The 18,847-nt window shown below is 51.9% G+C and overlaps 2 protein-coding genes across 2 annotated transcripts; one reads left to right on the plus strand and one right to left on the minus strand.

The window, feature by feature from the left end:
• Nucleotides 1-590: 590 nt before the first annotated feature.
• On the plus strand, nt 591-5,159 carry PtrM4_032770 (rve domain containing protein; the record flags this gene model as incomplete). Its single annotated transcript, XM_066104016.1, has 1 exon — nt 591-5,159. One exon carries the CDS (start codon nt 591-593, stop codon nt 5,157-5,159), a length of 4,569 nt encoding a protein of 1,522 aa, XP_065966218.1.
• Nucleotides 5,160-13,659: 8,500 nt separating this feature from the next.
• On the minus strand, nt 13,660-17,005 carry PtrM4_032780 (transcriptional activator xlnR; the record flags this gene model as incomplete). The annotated part of the gene is made up of 6 exons (XM_066104017.1): nt 13,660-13,806; nt 13,865-14,681; nt 14,799-15,111; nt 15,169-16,365; nt 16,552-16,567; nt 16,625-17,005. The coding sequence occupies 6 exons, from the start codon at nt 17,003-17,005 to the stop codon at nt 13,660-13,662; spliced, it is 2,871 nt and encodes a 956-aa protein (XP_065966219.1).
• Nucleotides 17,006-18,847: the final 1,842 nt, after the last annotated feature.

Genomic DNA, 18,847 nt, shown 5'->3' on the forward strand with positions numbered 1-18,847 from the left:
TTTACTACAAAAAGATCGATCATCTTGATCTACTTGGCGATGTGGAGGAGGCGTCGCCACTGTCAAGTCAGGATCACATGCAGCGTCCTGGCAAGTATATAGCAAACAAATAGCATTGCATGTCTGGCCGAAACGTGATAGTGCACCTAGTCGTGCCTGTCTGCTGCTTGTTTCTGTCGGCCATAGGGCTTATCCCTTGGCTCCTCTTTGGGCAACCAGGCAGCCACCTATTTACCCGCTAGTACCTTTACGGCCTAGCTCCTTCTCTCCTCCCACTGCGTATATAGACCTCTTCCCGATAGCTCTAATACGACATGATGATTCTCCCCAACCTTGACGCTTGACAGGTTATGAGCCCTCACCCGCTCCCGTAGTCGCTCACGATAATTCTATTAGATATTTTGACGACCCGCGCGCCTCATCACGATCATCACCCTCCCCGCAAAACAGCTCGGTGACGTCGCAATCGCGCGCCACTTTAGCAATCGCGACCCCGCAACTTGCAGCTCATCGATCGCTTGGACGACGACGAGCTCCTCGCTGCTCACCGCCAAAAATCGCTAGCCGAACGGTCTTCGACGTCCGCCGCGATGGCAACTTACACCTCCTCCACAGCTGTCACAGCGCGCCTTGCAGCCGACGGCAAAAACTGGAAGGACTGGATTAAACAACTCATCAATTACGCAGCCGCCGATGGCGCTGTAGCCGTCCTAGATGGCGCTCCGCGCCCAGAATTTGACGCTACAGACGACAAATATCGCATTACCGCCATGCAGCGCCCGATCACTCATCCATTAGGCACCTCAACAGACGTTATCCAAGCCGAGCTTGACCGTGTCGGCAAACTCAACAAGACTATAGGACCGTTCAACAATGAGGCTCGACAGCTACTTAGAGAGGACAAGCTTGCGCTTGACTCATGGGTCGCCCGAGATGCCCGACTCCAAAACACCATACTCTCATCCATTGACAAGCCTCTCGTAGCTCAGGTGCGCACTTGCCCCACCGCCCACGATATGTACAAGGCTCTCAAGGACCTAAACAGCAACGGTGACTACGCCAATGCTGCTCTCGCGTGGACTGCCTTCATCGACCTCCGCGCTGAGACCCAACCCACAGTCCGCAGCTATATTGGAAAGTTTCGCGAGACAATTAATGACATCACGGTACAAGGCATCACACTTGGATGGAAGAAGCCTTCAGCAGTACCTGGTACATCCGCCGACCGCGACATCGAAGACCTGCTCATCATCCACTTCCTTCACGGCTTAGCTCGTGTACTCCCACAGTGGGTAGAAGCTCGCAATAACGACCTCCGCCAAGGCCATACATGGTCTATCGACACGCTCGTCGCGTCACTCGAGGATCACCTACGCCATGCCCCAGATGAGCCCGTGAAGACTTTCCTCTCCGTCTCTAAACAAGCGGAGGAGAAGCGCGTTCTCACACGCCTAAATGGCCGCGGCAATGGCAACAACAGCAACCAGAACTCTACTCCTACTCCTTCGTCTCTGCCGACGCGCAATAACAACCAACAGAAGCGTACTCCTCAGCCTGTTGGAATGTGCGATCACTGCAAGCGAGAGCACCCAGGACCTAATGAGCTTTGCTGGAAACTTCACCCTTCTCTCACCCCAGATAATGTTAAGAAGCGCACCGCAGACAATGCCGCTAAGAAGGCCGCAGCTGCAGCAGCTCGTACAAACGTTACAGTGGCCAAGAACAGCAACGACGACGATGCTGATCAGTACGATGCTCACTCATACGTGACAGTCGCCACCTTCGTCTCTCCGACTCTCCTCAAGAAGGCAGTCTCCAATCACGACTATCAACAGCGGTACTGCTACGACACTGCCGCTAACCGGCACGTCTTCAATAACCGCTCGAAATTTTACGAATACGCTCCAATCGACAATGACGTACACGGCTCTACCGGATCAACCACCGCCGCCGGCGTTGGCACTGTACGCCTTGAAGTCGTCAAAGCCGACGGAACAACAGAGAAGATCTCACTCCAAAACGTCCTCTACTGCCCCGATTTCGCCACCAACGTCATCTCCCAAGCTCCATTCAAGCGCGCGGGAGTGTGGTATCACTCGGGCAAGGACAAATTGTACACTGCCTCAGATGAGGAGCTAGCTTACTTACCAGAGATCGACGGTATACCCAACTTTCTCGTAGTTACAGAATCCTCCAAGGCGCCGGCCGCTCTCTCATACGCCTCTCTTGTTTGCTATCGAAGCTCTGCCGATGAGCCCTCATCCTCACGGCCAGCCACCGACTGGCATCATATCATGGGACACGCTGGAATAGACGCTATTAAGGACACTGCAAAAGTTGTACATGGGATGAAGCTCACTACTTCTACCGTCACCAACTGCGAGCCCTGCGGCCTCTCCAAATCAAAGCGAAATATCTCTCGAATTCAACAAACTCCACCCAATACAGCGCTTGGCAAGGTCCATGTCGATGTCGTCGGCCCCATCACTATACCTGGAAAAGATGGAGAGCGTTACTTCATGCCTATCACGGATGGCAAGTCACGCCGACAGTGGCTATTCACATCAGACAGCCGCGCTGTACTAGGCCAACAGCTTATTAATTGGTGCAAAGCTATGAAGGCCAAAGGCTTTACCATCACTATCCATACCGACAACGCTCGCGAGTTTATTAACGCCAGCAACAAGCAGTACTTCGATAGCGTGGGCATCGAGGTAGTTACGTCACCACCTTATGATGCCACTCGCAATGGTATTGCAGAGCGCGCCAACGGTATCACAGAGGATCGAACTCGCGGAGCTCTTATTGCAGCCAAGCTTCCTATAAAGCTGTGGCCCTACGCAGCCAAATATATGGCCCGCATTCACAACCTCGTCTCCAACAGCAACCTCCCAGGAAAGATCACTCCTTTAGAGGCCTGGAATCGCTCTATAGGCTACCCAAACCCAGTCCCAAACGTCGCCAAGATGCACGCTTTCGGCCATGTTGGATACGCCCATATACCCGCCCAGAAGCGCGTTAAAGGTGACAAATTTGCACCTCGTGCTCACAAGGGCCACCTCGTCGGTATGATCGGCGAGAACATCTACCAGATGTGGATCCCAGAGACTGATGAGATCGTTACCACCGCCTCCGTGCGGTTTGATAGCTACGACTCACCCTCCACTCCTCCATTGTCTCCCATCATCGGCCCTTCACCATCACCGAAGGTGCTCCCATTTAAACCTCTCATCAACCGCCTCGCCGACGCCGCTACAACTCCACCCGCTCCTCCGCAAGATGGTGATGGCGGCGATTTGGACAATCATCAGCTACCTCGTGCTGATGGCGGAGATGGCTTTGATGGTTTCGAGGATGATGATGAAGCTCCACCAGCTCCTCCAACCCGTGGTAACAACAAGGCAGCGCGTCGACATGAGATTAACGCGGACCTCAACCCAGCTCATATCATACACGGCCCTCGCAATCGCCGGGCACGTGCTTTCTTCACTTCATCTACTTTTGATCGCTGCTTCGCCATGGCTCTCGTCAAGCCCACTCTCGGCTCAAAGCTTTCAGAACTTCCACCGGAGCCTCGCAACTATCGTCAGTTTCTCAAACATCCTCGCCGCGATGATCTACAACTCGCAATGGACGATGAGTACAACGCTCTTATCGCCAACGGTACTTGGCGCCCTGCTACGGCAGAGGAGATTGCCAAGTATGAGATCATCCCAGGTCAATGGGTGTGGACGTATAAAGGCAACGCTCAAGGCTATCACGTGAAAGACAAGGCTCGCATGGTGGCTTGCGGCAACAAGCAACAAGAATCAATTTGGTACCGCGAGGTTTACTCCTACGTCGTCCGAACTTCTACGCTCCGCATCCTCCTCGCCCTTGTGGCTTACTTCGATCTAGAGTGTGAGCAGATCGACATGATTACTGCTTACCTCAACGCTCACCTCGACGACGATGACGTTGTCCTCCTTCGCCTGCCCGCAGGCTGTACTGGCTTTGGGAATATTGTTCGCCTTCGCCGCGGCATGTACGGCCTCCGTCAGTCAGCCCTATTGTGGTACAACGACCTCAAGGACTCTCTCAAAGATCTCGGCTTCGAGCCCATCGAAGCAGATCCCTGCGTCTTCGTCAACCCAACAACAAAGGCCATCATAGTCGTGTACGTTGACGACCTTATCCTTATTACACGTGACGTGACCTCTATGAAGGCACTTAAGTCACAACTCCTCAATCGATACAAGGCTCGTGACCTTGGCCCAATTGGTTTCTACTTGGGAATTCGAATCCTCCGCGATCGTCCCAACCGCTCTCTCTCTATGACGATGGATAGCTACGTTGATCGCATTGTCGATGAGTATCACCTCGCCAACGCTCCAAAGGCAGACAACCCCCTCCCAAAGTCGGCCCTCACCCTCATCAAGCGTGATGACATCGCCGACAACAACCTTATACAGCAGTACCAATCGCTCGTCGCGAAGCTACTCTATCCTACCTCCATTATTCGCTGTGACCTAGCTTGGCACGTGAACTTCATGGCACGCTTTGCAAACAACCCTACGTTAGAGCAACTGTCACTGCTAAAGCACATGCTCCGCTACTACAACGGCACGGCAACTCTCGGCATCAAGTACCAAGGTGACCTTAAAGACGCTAATATGGACGACCCAGATCACATGATAGGCCTTAAGGCCTACAGTGACTCCGCCCATGGCGACAACAACGAGCGCAAGTCGTCCTCCGGCTACGTCATCAAGATGGCTGGAGGCGTCGTCTCATACAAATCGTACCGCCAGCGCCTCGTTACTCTCTCCTCCACAGAATCAGAATATATTGCCATGACGTATGCTGCCAAAGAGATCAATTGGCTTCAACGCCTACTCTCTCAGGTTGGATACGTCGGTAACGACCTCAAGCCCTTCAAGCTGTACACCGATAATCAGCCAGCGCTTAATATGATCCGCAAGGACGGCCATCACGAGCGTACAAAGCACATCGACGCGTACTTCAAGTATACAAAGCAGCAGTACAAAGACGGCAACCTCAAGCTCGACTATCTCCCCGGCGTAGAGATGCCCGCCGACGGCCTTACGAAGCCTCTCGACAAACAAGAGCACGCTAAGTTCATTGGCCTCATCGATATGGTGAACGTTCCCCGCATGTAGTCTCTCAAGGCACCTCCAGCGAACGTCTCTTTACGATTTCCTATACATTTCATTCACTCAGATGGCTTGCCACCTGGTTCCGGGGGGTGTGTCGGCCATAGGGCTTATCCCTTGGCTCCTCTTTGGGCAACCAGGCAGCCACCTATTTACCCGCTAGTACCTTTACGGCCTAGCTCCTTCTCTCCTCCCACTGCGTATATAGACCTCTTCCCGATAGCTCTAATACGACATGATGATTCTCCCCAACCTTGACGCTTGACAGTTTCCACATCACCGTAGATCGGTCTTTTGCTGCGTCCTAGACTACGTGTGCAGGTACCCGCTCCACCACGATTTACTACCAGACTTCCCAATCACCGACTTCTCATTGCAATCCTCCGTAACCGGATGTGTAATCGTATATCTATCCGATCAACCAAAAACCGAAAACTTCATATGTGCAAGCTCGCCTCGGGCCTCGGAAGCTCTCACTGAACCCCAAAAAGCGCATCATCTCCGCAATTACAGATTCCTCCTGCAATCCATGGTCATGATGCCTCTTCGCCTGTACCCGCGTCATCCATCTATTCTACAGGACGACATTGACTACGGGCCATGAAGCCATAAGCGGCATCGCCGTACGTCGCGCCACTAACACGGCCTCTACAGCGCGACGTAACTTCATCCAGGATGGACGCTGCATTGCTTCCGTGTTCTTTCTAGAAGGTCTCATCTTTTCAGAAGGTCTAACCTTGTAGCACAGAGAGCTAAGTACCTTTGGGGCGCGGGGTGGTGCACAGCGTATATGTTTAGAATGCCGTGAGAGGTGCCGATTGGTGGATAAAACAACATATTCTGCTTGTGGCGTTTGCGCTTGTGCATTGCACGTTCATTGAGAAATTTAAAGAAAGATAGATATGTTTCAGGTTTGCGCAACTCAGGACATCTTTGGGGAATAGGGGAGACAATAGAGTTTTGAGATTGGGTGTGGGGCTGTGGTGGTGACGTGGATGATGTGGAATGTAGATGCTGGGTGTTTGGTTACGGGTTACGGGTCACGTAAAAATTGGCGTTCAAGAGTGAGGACTGCTTAAAAAAAGAGATTCTGGTGGAAAGAGGATAGGAATGGGTGGCTAGAAAGAGTGGATGAAAGTTGGAGCGGGTCGGAAAACGCCACCTACAGTACCTGATGAAAGATGCTGCCCGATAGAGCGGCATTCCAAAGATACAGTCATGGTATTGACTTTGATTACCCGGTGACATCTGTCATGAGGGATTTCAGTGTTCGTCGATGTCCTGGACGCGACGGCTGAAGTTAGTTGTACCGAACCCTTTCTCCGAGATCCCAGGAGGAAACCGCAAGTCACAGCTTCGCTTCTTACAGACAAAGAGCTAGAGAATTGAGGTTGGTTGATAGAATCGCGCAAGAGATCGTGTTCGAGGTTGACTTAACAAGATGCATGTTAGGTTGGTCGAAAACTCTCACGTCCCATCTGCAGCCTCATCGGTTCGCGATGACACTTGTAATCGAGGGGAATATCAACTGCAACATCCGTCATTATACTTTGGGAACACTGTAACGAAGATAGGAAGGGTTATACGAATGTCTATACGGGGGGTTGATGTGAAAAGTTTGTGAAGTTGAAGGCATTCAATCTCGAATGGAGGTTGAGTCATAACTGTTGTACAAAGACATCATCGACAAACCGAGCGACGCAAGCTTCGGCTTCTATGGTCAACAATCAGATTTTATCGCTCTTAGTAGAGCGAAATGATCCTGACGTACTGGATACTATCTCGAGGATTGCCATTACGAACTTGATGTTGACACACACACAATTCCTACACATGGCGAGAAGTACGGAATGATCGACAATATTTTTTGATGGATTAAAGAAATGGAGAATGGGGTTGAAAAAGGGAGAGAAACCTTGTCTGAAGGCCTTCTCAATTTTGCCGGTTCCCACTGACCGTTCGGACGTGGCGGCTTCAATGAACTTTGGAATAATCGGGCTGTCATCACTCACATATTAAGGGAAACCATTCGAATAACAAGACAACGAACGTCCTCAGCTTCCCACCTAGTATAGGCGAAGAGAAAAGTCGATGTCCTAATACTGGCTGTGTCATTCACGTGGACCTGATGGCGAAAGTCCTGGTGTTTTTCAGTTTTTCGGCCATCTCATGCTGAAACAAGATGCTAATAGAGCTCACTACGCCATTTTGAGAAGCATCTCCTATTCGTCTAGTGCCGCCGCAAATTGATGACTGTAAGTTCCACACAATTTTTGCTCATCTGAGGAGCAGCCAACCTTGATGATATCGTGTAGGTACTTGACCAATTCTGGAACTGTAGCAGGACTCATAAGTTCTCGTTTACACTTGCCCTGCCATTCGAAGCAAGCGAGGGAGTTAGTCGACTGCCACAAGACACGATAACTGGTTTCGGAGACCTGTACTTGTCAAGCGTGCCATATCAATACCTCAACGCATTCCTGGAATCTCAAATATGGTCTCGACCTTGATCCCGTTACCCTTTTTATCAACTGGGTACTCAACCCGTTCTCATAGAGTACCTCGAAATTATTCTGCATGCTTGCAGCTGCATCACAGTCGAGCCAACGCAGTCGCTCTTGCTGAGCACGCAGATTTATAGTACTATAGTCTGTAACCTCACATATATACCTATAAACTGGCTTCTAAGGACCCAAGAACCCCAGCCTGAGGACACATTGCGGGCTATAACAGCTGATGTGAATTCCAAGGATTCCTCCTTTCGGTCCGGGCTGTGAGCAGAAGAGCTGAGGCCGAGATACGTGTCAATGTAATCATATCATACTGTAGTTCCACTGTATGAAATTGAACAAAGGAGCTTGGCGACACGAATACGGGAAACATTTGCAGACACAAGACCGATGATGAAATTGACGCACACAGGCTTCTGTGCGCAGCGATCTTCCTAGCGCCAGGGTCCAGCCCTTGTACGGACACCAGGCTTCTCTGTATTGCGCATGATCTGGTCGCGGCAGCCAGCCAGCCAGCCAGGCTCTTACCTGGTAACGGCGGCTAAGCTCATGAGCTTGCCCCTTTTAAGCTTCTTGCGATGTTTGGAGTAACGTCTCCGCAATTGTAGGACCTTTACATGACTTGGCAATCGTCCAAGGGAAAGAGCTGGATACCACTCATATCAGAGCGGAATATACTCCTAGGCCGCCATACAGCATGAATGTTGGAATACAAACACCTGTTTAAGCCGATGTACTTGATCCACACGGACGACACGGGAGTCTCCTGGCAAACGTGGGGAGTATTGCCGGAAACCCTGCAGCCGACCTGTACCCCACAACTCGGCGAGGAGGCAGAGTCATGCCAATTGCTTAATCGCTCGATTGTATGAGATGCTAAGACTCGAGGAAAGGCTTTGGTTCGGAAAGTCTTCTGGAAGGCGGTAGCAGCATATGGGCGAGAGGGCCGAAGATCCACGAACCTGTTCACTTATTGCATATGTTTCAAGGATGATACACTAAGCGTCTCTTACAACCTGGTTTTACGTACCTCCAAGTCGCAGTCGGTATGTGGAGATTTGTCGTGGCTAGTAGTTTAGTGTCGGTTGCTGACTGAGGTTCGGCAGTCCTCTGTTATAGCAGTATGGTTACCACTATAGTCAGGCCACGCTTTGTCGGCACGTCTTAGGGGCTGGGTTTCACAGCTGAATCCCGATGCAATTGTATAATGTATCAGTGCTGTTTACCAATACTATCGCAACCGAAATTTGTCGGCCCGACGGAATGCCGACATTGCAAGAGGCTAGGTACCGGGACTATGCTGTGTTGGTGACGTCAATCAAATCTCCAGGAATCACCATCTCGCTTTCTCTCAAAGTGGTTCACGAGTCGCGAAAAGTGCGAGAACGAAAGCGAGAAGACTAGTAGCGGGAACTTCCACTGTATGTGCGAAGCGAGACGTACCAAGCTTGGGAAGTCGCCTAGACTTACATACTCGACATGACGATCACGCACATGAGTGCCTCCTCGCAGTCCAGAGCGGCCGGTGTAGAGTCTGGATATGGTTCTCCGCCCGCGAGGCTCAGTCGAGCACCATGCAACCATTATCAAGCCAATTATCGATGATGAAAGCGCATGATTGGTCGAAAAAAGCGTTTTGGTCAATAAATGACAACAGCAAGTGATAGTTGGCGTTTCTACTGCATTAGCGACGGCTACGTACCGTCCAGATTCTCGGAAACAGGAGCTTTCTGCACGTGCTAGGGCCGTGCCGTTGTTGTCCCTTTCAAGTACCTTTACGTACCGCCTTCGTCTGGTGGCCTCGAACGGTACGGACGAGCTTGCTTGGCCCCGAACAGTCTCCACATCAGGCCAGCGCAGACTAGGCGCACTCTTTCGGAAGAGAATGCTGGCAACCCATGTGCTAGTCTGGTGTGGCTGCGTGATCAGATTTGCAAGCTTCACTCTTAGTCTGACATAACGCCAGGATAGTCCAAGTACATCGGTAACAAGGCCGAGGATATCGAGCAGTGACTACAGAGTGCTCTGAGCTCAGATCTAACTACACTACTACAAGGTAGCGTACCGGTGGTTCCGAATGTAACGTCTGCCGTCTATTGATTCCATGATGTTTCGCACATTGAAGCGAGTAGTGGGTTGCAAGGCTAACATTTGAAAGGATGTCGGTTGACGGAAGGATGGCGATGCGCTATCTTCCGCAAAGAGGCGTTTACAGCTTTGACACCTGGTGCTTGGCTGCCTTCTCGGGATGACGCTCCACAAGGCGAAGTGGAAGTGGAAGCATCGCCAAACGCCCTGATGGGTCAGTGCAGTGGCTTCCACGTCGCGAAAATCAATGTTACGCATCCAGTAGGATTGGTAGCAGCTGTATCAAGTTCTGCTCGACCTGACCGGTTTCCTATATCATAGGTCGAGTCTATACTTGTGGCTGACGCCCGCCTTCACTTACCTCGTCTTACTCCACCGGCTAATGTCAAAAGGCGGGCCCCAAACGGTCGACCATACACTTCTCGCACCCATGTCGTTCCCATAACGGTCAACCTTGCGCAAGGGGGCCTACCGAGATCTTGACGAATTAACACACGAGCACCTAAGTGTAAGCATCAACGAGGTACTCGGGGGTACAACCGAGCTGCACCCATGCGTCGAGACACCCCTACCGACCACGTTTCCCACATCTTCAACTGTCGATCAGGTAGGTAGGTAGCCACAGCCCGCACTTCGTTACGATTCCATGTAACCACCATCGCATCTCGTCTCTTTCTAGGCGTAGGTAGCAGTAGTAGGAGCTCGGTAATCCTTCTAAGCCAAACAGGCGCATACATTGCATAACGCATGCAAGCCTCACGCCAGCCGCACGCCATCTGATCGATCCAGAGCCTTCACTTCCGACACTTTCTTGTTCCGACGTCGTCTTATCCGGCATGACCTCAGACCAAAACTAGTCAGAAGCAGAGCAGGCCGACATTCCGGTTTGTGGCTTCAATCTTGAACACCGAACAGCCAGTCGCCGTCAACGGTCGCTCACCGCATTCCGAACTTCTGGCACCCACATGTTTCATTGTACCAACGTCACCGCACAACTTGCTTTTTCACAAAACTCTCGCTTTTCTCCGCATGCGCCGCCCACTCATACGAGTGTGCATGTGCATGCAGGACCTGCGGGCTTTGTGGGGTCTTTCTTTACTTTTTCCCCCAGGACATACCCTTCCTCTTCATCTAAAGAGATTGAGCCCCTCCATATCGCGACCCTTCTAGAGATTCTTTAGAATGTGGACAAGGCATGGCGTTTGCCGGATACACATGGGTCGAGAACGTGGTGAAGAGAAGGCTAGATTGAATCCTGGTGGCACATGCAGCTCTGCCGTGAGAAATACTGTAGTGTCACCATGGTTTGACCCGGGGTTGCCATGCCTCTACACCAGGTTCTGCTCACTTGTAGCGGAGAAGAGGGAGGAGACTCCGGCACCGAGGTGTGTAAGTGATGAAGGGGGCGCAGCTTGCGTGTGCAGATGGCTCCTCGATCTGGTAAATCGCAGAGCTGGTAGATAATTTCAGACTCTTAATAGCACTGTTAAGAAGACCTTTGTACACACACTCTCTCTCTCACACACACATCAGCTACCCGAACAAGGCCTTTTGTGCATGTGACTCGTGCATGATGAAAGGTCATGGATGTGCTTCAGTCAGAAAAGCTTACCATTACCTACGAATGGTATCATTCCCCGACGCCCCATAGCCAAGCTCATCTTCCCATGCTAGTAGAAGCACCTATTTGGAGGTACCAATGCGGTCATAGTAAGTAAGCAAGAAAGAAAAAGGCCTCACGGTCTCTTTGACTCCAAACGGCATGCTGATCGCATGCAAGGGCTCAAGCTGCACGTAGCGGGGGAAAACAGGGCTCTTCGGGATATGCGGGAGGTCGCTGACCCGTAACGTCCCAGGTTCCCCAGTCTACCCTGACCAACCGCTACTTGCTACCAAGGTCTCAACAGATCCGGGGTGCATGACAGGAGCAGTAAACTTCGCTGGCATTCCTTTCGTGGCACCGGTGAAGATGTCTCCGTATCGGATTCTATGTAGCTCTTAGAGGAAGAAAGGCTTTACCTGAGATGAGAGGCTGTCACCGTCTACTCGCCTTCCTGTACTGCACAGATGATCGGTCATGCGTCGAACCATGTCGTTTCCATGACGCCATGGCGTACGTGTGTGCTGGGGACGTTGTTTTGTGCTTTTCGCTACTCAACACACCCACCAGATGCCCATCTGAAACGTGTGTTAGGAAGTCATACCTAGTATTTGTTCCGAGGAAAATAGCGGAAATTTTGGTGTGTCGGAGGTTTGTCGAATCCTAGAGAAGACCGGGTTAGGGTCTTGGACCGGGAAGCCGAGTCTTGGTGAAGCCGTGACCGAGGCAGCGCCTGCCACTATGAACAAAACATCACGTCACCTCATTCATCCATCATCCAAGTATTGGCTGTGTGCATCTCCTCATCAGGATACATGGGCCTTTTTGGCATTCAGAAAGTGGCAAAGAAGACTGTTGGGAAATTTGGATTAGTCAACTATACAACTATAGGGCAACAATCATCATGCTAGAATCAGATCATTTGAACAGGGCGTGCGTGTGCAGTGTGAATCCTCTTTCCAACGTGAGTTTGTGGGTCTGCACTGGCCACCCGTGTCCTTCCTTCATCTGCAATCTTCCCGAGAGATCGACGACGCTTGGTCTTATGCTAGGCTATGGGCGGAAGACCCGAGAGTGGAGGTCCATTATGCTAATATCTCTCCACCTTCCGACCTAGCTATGACAGGTGTACCCTATAACCCTTCTCCTTCCTCCACCTTCAATCGGCCCACCACACTGCCCTACGGCACGGGTGTCAGCACAACACGCGCCTCTTTGCATGGCCAACCAACTGCAGTTAACACGGCGTTTCCACCCTGTCTCAACTATAGGTCTGTGAGGCCTGGTATATTGAAGTACCTCTGCATCCCTTTTGACTCTCGACTGAGGTAAAACATCCTGCCAAACCCTCGATTCAATGGTAAGGTACTTAAACTTCACCATATGCAGGGGTTCACAACCTCAAACTATGATCCTGGACATGTATCAGAACACGGGGAGAAGGTCGAAAGAGAGGTAACTAGGGCCGACTATACCTGGCGATCATAGTCCAATGTATTAATCAGCTGGGTCATGTTTATAGATGTTTAGTCAAACTTAATCATGTGATGCTCCAATGTCTATTGTTACGCACGTAAAAGAATGTGAAGTTCATCTTCTCTTCTCTGATATTTGAGATTACTCATACACGCGTGATAGGAAGGCAATCAAGTGCCGAATTATTGCCTATCCACTATTCTGCACTAGCTGTAGAAGCGAAAGCAAGGAGATGAGGGGTATAATGGGTAACAGATATACGTATCGAATTCAATACCAAGACCACCATGCCACCATGGAAAATGACCAGGTAGCCCATACGCTTTTAGAAAGGATTGTGGTATACAAGGGGGAGAAACAATGAAGAAGGGGGTTGGGTGTACGAAAGTTTGGTACCAGAAACGCCTTTTCGCTGCCATCGTGCCGCAAGGCCGACTGCCAATATCTGCAGGGGCGGGAACGCGATTTCGAAATGCCGAAAAAAACCAGTATACGTCAGATCATACACCGCCCCTGGCTAACGCTAACACCAACCCATCCAATGTGTGCGACCCGTGCGCCGGAGGAAAGGAATAGAAAACCAAGTTGCAACAAGGAGACTACGTCAGGGTATACATTCATGCTCAGAACATAACATGTGCTGCAAATGATGCGATAAAAATGACCGAGACGGCAGATTAATCAAGAGATACGGCCAACTAGACCGTAGATGAGAATCGAGGTGTGTACACGGCTGTGGTGTTGCAAAGTGCGGCGTTATGAATCCGGCATAGCAGGGGGGGGGGGGGTTGGATGACGGCGCGAAGCGAACATCAAAATGATCGAATGCGACTCATAGTGCGAGCCCAGTGCCATCACCAGTCCAGCGGTAGAGGCTCAACATTTCCCTGCGGCGCTGCTGCGCAAGCTCGGCATGCTCATCCATGCCGCGACCACGCACTTGCTGCAGGGTTGAACGCATCACCTTTCGGAAGTTCCGCTGTGGTTGCTTGTTAGCATGATCTACCAACCTCGGCTAAACTTGCTGAAACACTTACTTGGTATTCCGTGTTGAGGGTGACGATGCAGGCTTCATGCGCACGGACAATGACTTCACATGCTCGCACAATGTTTGGGTTGGCGTCTCCTTGCAGCTTGTCGGCAATGAGGAGCAACAGGAAGCTGCCCTGCAAAAGGTAGATGCCAAAGAAGAACGGCATGAAGCTCAGATCTGGGTCGTACTCTAGGATCTCATTGAGTGCTTCGGCAGCTGATACCGCATGGCCGGTGGCTTCAACGAAGCTTTGCGAGGATATCCAAAGGTCGTTGTCGTCCAGGAGTGAGATGGGATCCCATTTTCCATTCAGCAAGATGTGCAATGTGTGCATGAGATGTGTACCATATGCTTCAACAATCTTGGCATGCATCAATGACTCCTGCGCCCTGGATATTGTAGAGTTCACAGACTGAACCGAAGGTGTACCCGGATGCACCGGCTCTTCTGCATTTGCCTCGTTGACGGCGCGATTCCGAAGCTCTTGCAAGGATCGACCATAGGCATCCAGTTGCTGGCTGATCTCACGCGCATGATCGTCCCAGTCGGTCTTGGTACCGAATCGGGGATGGTTACGAGCATGATATAGGTCTGTGATTTCTCCGAGTATAGTCATCAGAGGAAGGAAAAATCCGAAAATGGAGTGTCCGGTGCACTCAAAAGCAGGGCCTCGTCGGCGAAATGTGGAATCTGAAAACGGTTGAGCGGAAACCTCGAAGAACTCGCCAGATTGCCATACGTTATCCTCAAGAGGCTGCATGAGACCTGAGCACTCCACGTCGAGTAAAGATAGAGGTCGGTTGTAGCATAACGCTAGGTGGCTGTTCAGCGATCAGCGTGTGTTGAGTTGGGCATTGGCTGAATGTGCTAAAACGTCGGAATGTGTCGAACGACATCTCTTGGTGTGTGCCACAGGTAACAAAGATCAGATGGCTTACCGATCAACAGTGAACAGGAGCCACCATATACGTCTGCGCTCTTCTCTTTGTTCCTCAGTATAGTCGACGGGGGTGTTTTGGCCAGTCGGATAGCGTCTGCCCGTGTGTCCCGCATCAACATCTACCGGTGCATCGTCGTCGTTTGTCTCTGGTGGGGGTGTTACAGGCACCTCCTTGCCCAGCTTGAGCTCCCTCGCCAGTGACCATGCAGCGTTCCACCAACGGAGTGATGCAGCCTTGTACTCGCTTGCTGAGATGACAATGGCTAGATGCATATAAGTGGCTACATCGTCAAGTCCTCCTGGTGCTCCCGCTGTTGAAGTCAAAGTTAGTTTCCTAGCTAAAACCAGTGGGTCTGTGTCTGACTTACGTAGACCTATTTCGGAGTCATGTGTAGGCATACCAAAAGCTCCCATGGTGACACCATTAACCATACCGCCATTGGCGAACGCCGTAGGACTACAGTCAGGGTCACCTGGTGTCTGATGCACAAGGGGTTTCAGGAGGCTGATGGTCAGGTTGATCAATCTCTCCGATAGCTGACTCCGTGCAGATGGCGATGATGACAAATATGGTGACTCGCTCGTCAAGCAGCCAATCCACAGCATACTGGCGAGTAGTGCTGGGCTGCACACGCGTGGGCTGTTTGTTCGAAGGAATGATCGTTTCCGGAAGACGTATCCGAGTACATATGGGGAGACAGGTTGCATGAAAGCGGATGAGGAACTCTCAAAGTAGAGCTCTAGTAGGTCGCAGGCCAATGATAGGGGCATCATGTTTGCGATATGTGGGACTAACGGCTGCAAGACGGGGTACCTGAGTTGCTGAGAAGGGGTTTGGTGTGGTGCGCCTGAGTACATTGTTGTCGAGGGTGAAGGAATCATCCAACCGGGAGATGCACCGACTGGTGATTGAGCCATGTAGCCCATGTTTGATTGTTCTTCTGCTATCCTAAAGGGGTTGGATGGTACCTGTCCATGTGCGCTTTGCGGGCTCATCATGCTGTACGGGCTATCAGAATACTCGATACCGCGGTCATGGGAGGAAACGCCAGGGTGCATTCCTGGCTGCATCATTTGAAGTGGTGACTGGTACGCGAGGTTTCGGTGGTACTCTTCCATGGATGTGTATTCAGCCATGGGGTTGGGGTTGTGCATAGGCAGTCCGTCAGTCCGGATGCGATGTGGCTGCATGGGCTGCATAGGGTGCATGCTCTCGCTCATCTGATGGTGCATGTCGACTTCTGGGATATTGTCAATAGCGCTCAGACTCATGGTCCTGTTTGGGTAGATTGGTGTCGTGTCCATGTCTGGCCTGGTTGTCGCGATGCTGGCTGATCGGCTTGGAAGTTCTGGAAGAGCTCTTTGGCCTTCAGGGAGCTTTGGACTCTTGGCTGCCTGTTTGGATTGGGGAACTTTCTCTGGGGCTTCTGGGGTGCTGGACTCTTCAGATTTGGGCGCGCTGTTCCCAGCAGCGGCGGCGGCAGCTTGCTGTTGGGCTATGTCCTTTCGCGATGCCTTTCCGCGTTTCTTGCGCTCACGAATGTACTCGCACGTCAAGCCAAATTCTAACTTTGTGTTAGCGCAGCTGTCAAACATGGTAGTACTCGGGTAACGAGATATGGACGACAGCGCTAGCCCCTTGACCAAGGACCGCTAGCAGACGCTTCAGAAGACTATCCCGATGACGTCGCCAAACAGCCCGTCAGCATATTGCGGGGCTTGCAGCCTGTCGGTGCATGTCCCAAACGTACCTATACAATGCGCGCACTAGCCTGCACGTCAGTCGGTTGTGGGAGGAATTGAGGGGTGGGGGAAGGGACTTACGGATTGTCTACCATCACACTTGGTACGCAATTGATTACACTGGTCACAGGCTCGGCTGATTCTGCGTCGTACCGGTCCAGACGTTGAATTGGCGCGACCTGATCGCTCTTGCAGCATGTCCCGATGGTTGCGAGGCGCTAGAGGGCCACTGGCGTAGGGCAGCCGATGGTTCTTGACGAGAGATTTGCCGCTAGGTAATACATGGCGGTTCTGGTGGAATTGCAGGGCAGCGTATTGTGATGTATGCGCCAGAGTGTCGAGGGGCGAATGTCCCATGTGCGGGGCGGCGAGATGGTGATGCTGGTGCTGATGTTCGACCATGTTCGGGGCGGGGAGGTGGCTGAAAGCCGAGGGGTACTGATGGAGATTCGTGGAAAGCATGGTTGCGATTCTAACTTAGTACTTCCGTCTCCACCAAAATCCCACCACTGGAAGAGCAAAACTCGTCGTCAACAAGTCAAGGACAAGAGGAGAGGACGTCTTTTTGGGCTGAGATTATCAAGGGCGTGGCAAAGGGTGGAGAAGGGTCAACGAGGCTGCGGGCTGTCAGCGTCGGGCTGAAGTTCCAAGGTTATGTCGTGAAGGACGTCGAGAAGATATGCAGATGCAGGTCATTTGTCCAACCGTCTTCTTCTCCGTGTGCCTGGGGTACGATATAGCACTCGGTTGCTACTGCCTCCGGTTGACGCTTCAGCTTAGCGGACGTGGTGGGGTATAATACACTTTGTCCAGTGCCTGATGTGAGGTGCAGGGTGACAATACCGAATTGACATGGGCAGACCTGACCCTTCTCCCGAACCAGCTGCATGGTGCGTCAGAGATGCCTCTGGCCACCTGCTGCAAACGAGATGGACAGCAGGGCACGCAGCTTCGTAGGTGCGTGCGGCCAGGAGTCAAACATGGTCGACTTGCCTTCCGTCCGCCATGGCCACTTTGAGTAATTCACCCCTGCCCCAACCGGGGTTCTTCTGCACACCAACATTCCACGTTGAGCACAGTCCACAGACACTGCTGGATCGTTGGTGCCGCGGACTTGAACGGATGCATCCTACAAGACGCGACGCGGCTTGACTTCTCAATCAAATCTCATATTGGTTGATCGGTGCCATCCCGACCCTATAGGCGACCAGTACTAAGACAAGTGGCGCACCGATGCCGGCTCAACAAGTACCTTGGGGTACCTACTTGTACCCACGACCCACTCGTTACTCTACTGCCTTGTCCGCTTCCCGTTGCTGAGCGATCAGACGCCTGCTGGCCTGGTGATTGGCGACCGCCGCCCGCACTGCAGTGCGCCCGTTAGCAGACGAGCCGCTGACTGCGTGGGGCCTGGCTATGTGTCTCCGCCATCACCCAGACCCATCTTCTATACTGGCGCAGGCTGGCGGGATAGCTAGTTGCCGCCCCAATGCGTCTTCCCTGTCTCGCCACGCATTCGACACCACCCAGCGCGCTTCGCCATCGTGCCATTAATCGCATACAGCCCTCTCGTACCGACAATTCCGCAAGAAGCCCTCCCCCGAAGGACATGAACCATGCCAAGTGACAAGACGAACTCCCTGCCGACTTTAGAAGACGACTCGCTTATGTCACAGCTGTACATCTTGAGCGTCCATGCATAAAACCGCTTTTCCATACCTACTTCGGTCATGCCTTTTATGAACCTCTCCACATTCAGCAGCGACTCAGGACCGCCACCTGCAGTAGGCGGAGCGAAGTACAGTATGCCAAGCAACTTTTGTGGACGCCCTGATATGCACAAAATCTGGCCCATAACATGTTGCGTTATAATCCCAACTTGATGACTAGGCTGTCGTAGCTTGTTCCTGTCAGCTACGCCTGGCTGCACTCCTTCGAAGCGGGTGGCGCCAGAGAAACCGAGCCTACAAATCCAAGGGGCGGCCTGCTCCGCTCAGTAGGATGCAATGGCTGTCAATAATTTGATAACAGAGGCACATTGCCTCAGTGGAGAATCCAAATTGATCGTGACTAGTTCTCTCGATAGCTTGTCGTAAACTTCAGAGTTCCACATCACGAGACCATTAGCTGACCGGTTTGAACATGGATGAATGCAGGGCGAGAAGGCCGTGAAGTAAGCGGATCGCTCCGCGTTCTGCCCGTCGAATGCTGTCCGCCGTGGCTTAGAAGCGCCCCTCTGTAGCTTAGCCTGCGCTTGAGGTCAACGTCCTACATAACAACCAGAATATTATGACATGACCATGT

This window comes from Pyrenophora tritici-repentis, chromosome 1 (assembly GCF_003171515.1).
Source record: "Pyrenophora tritici-repentis strain M4 chromosome 1, whole genome shotgun sequence".
NCBI classification, from domain to species: domain Eukaryota; kingdom Fungi; phylum Ascomycota; class Dothideomycetes; order Pleosporales; family Pleosporaceae; genus Pyrenophora; species Pyrenophora tritici-repentis.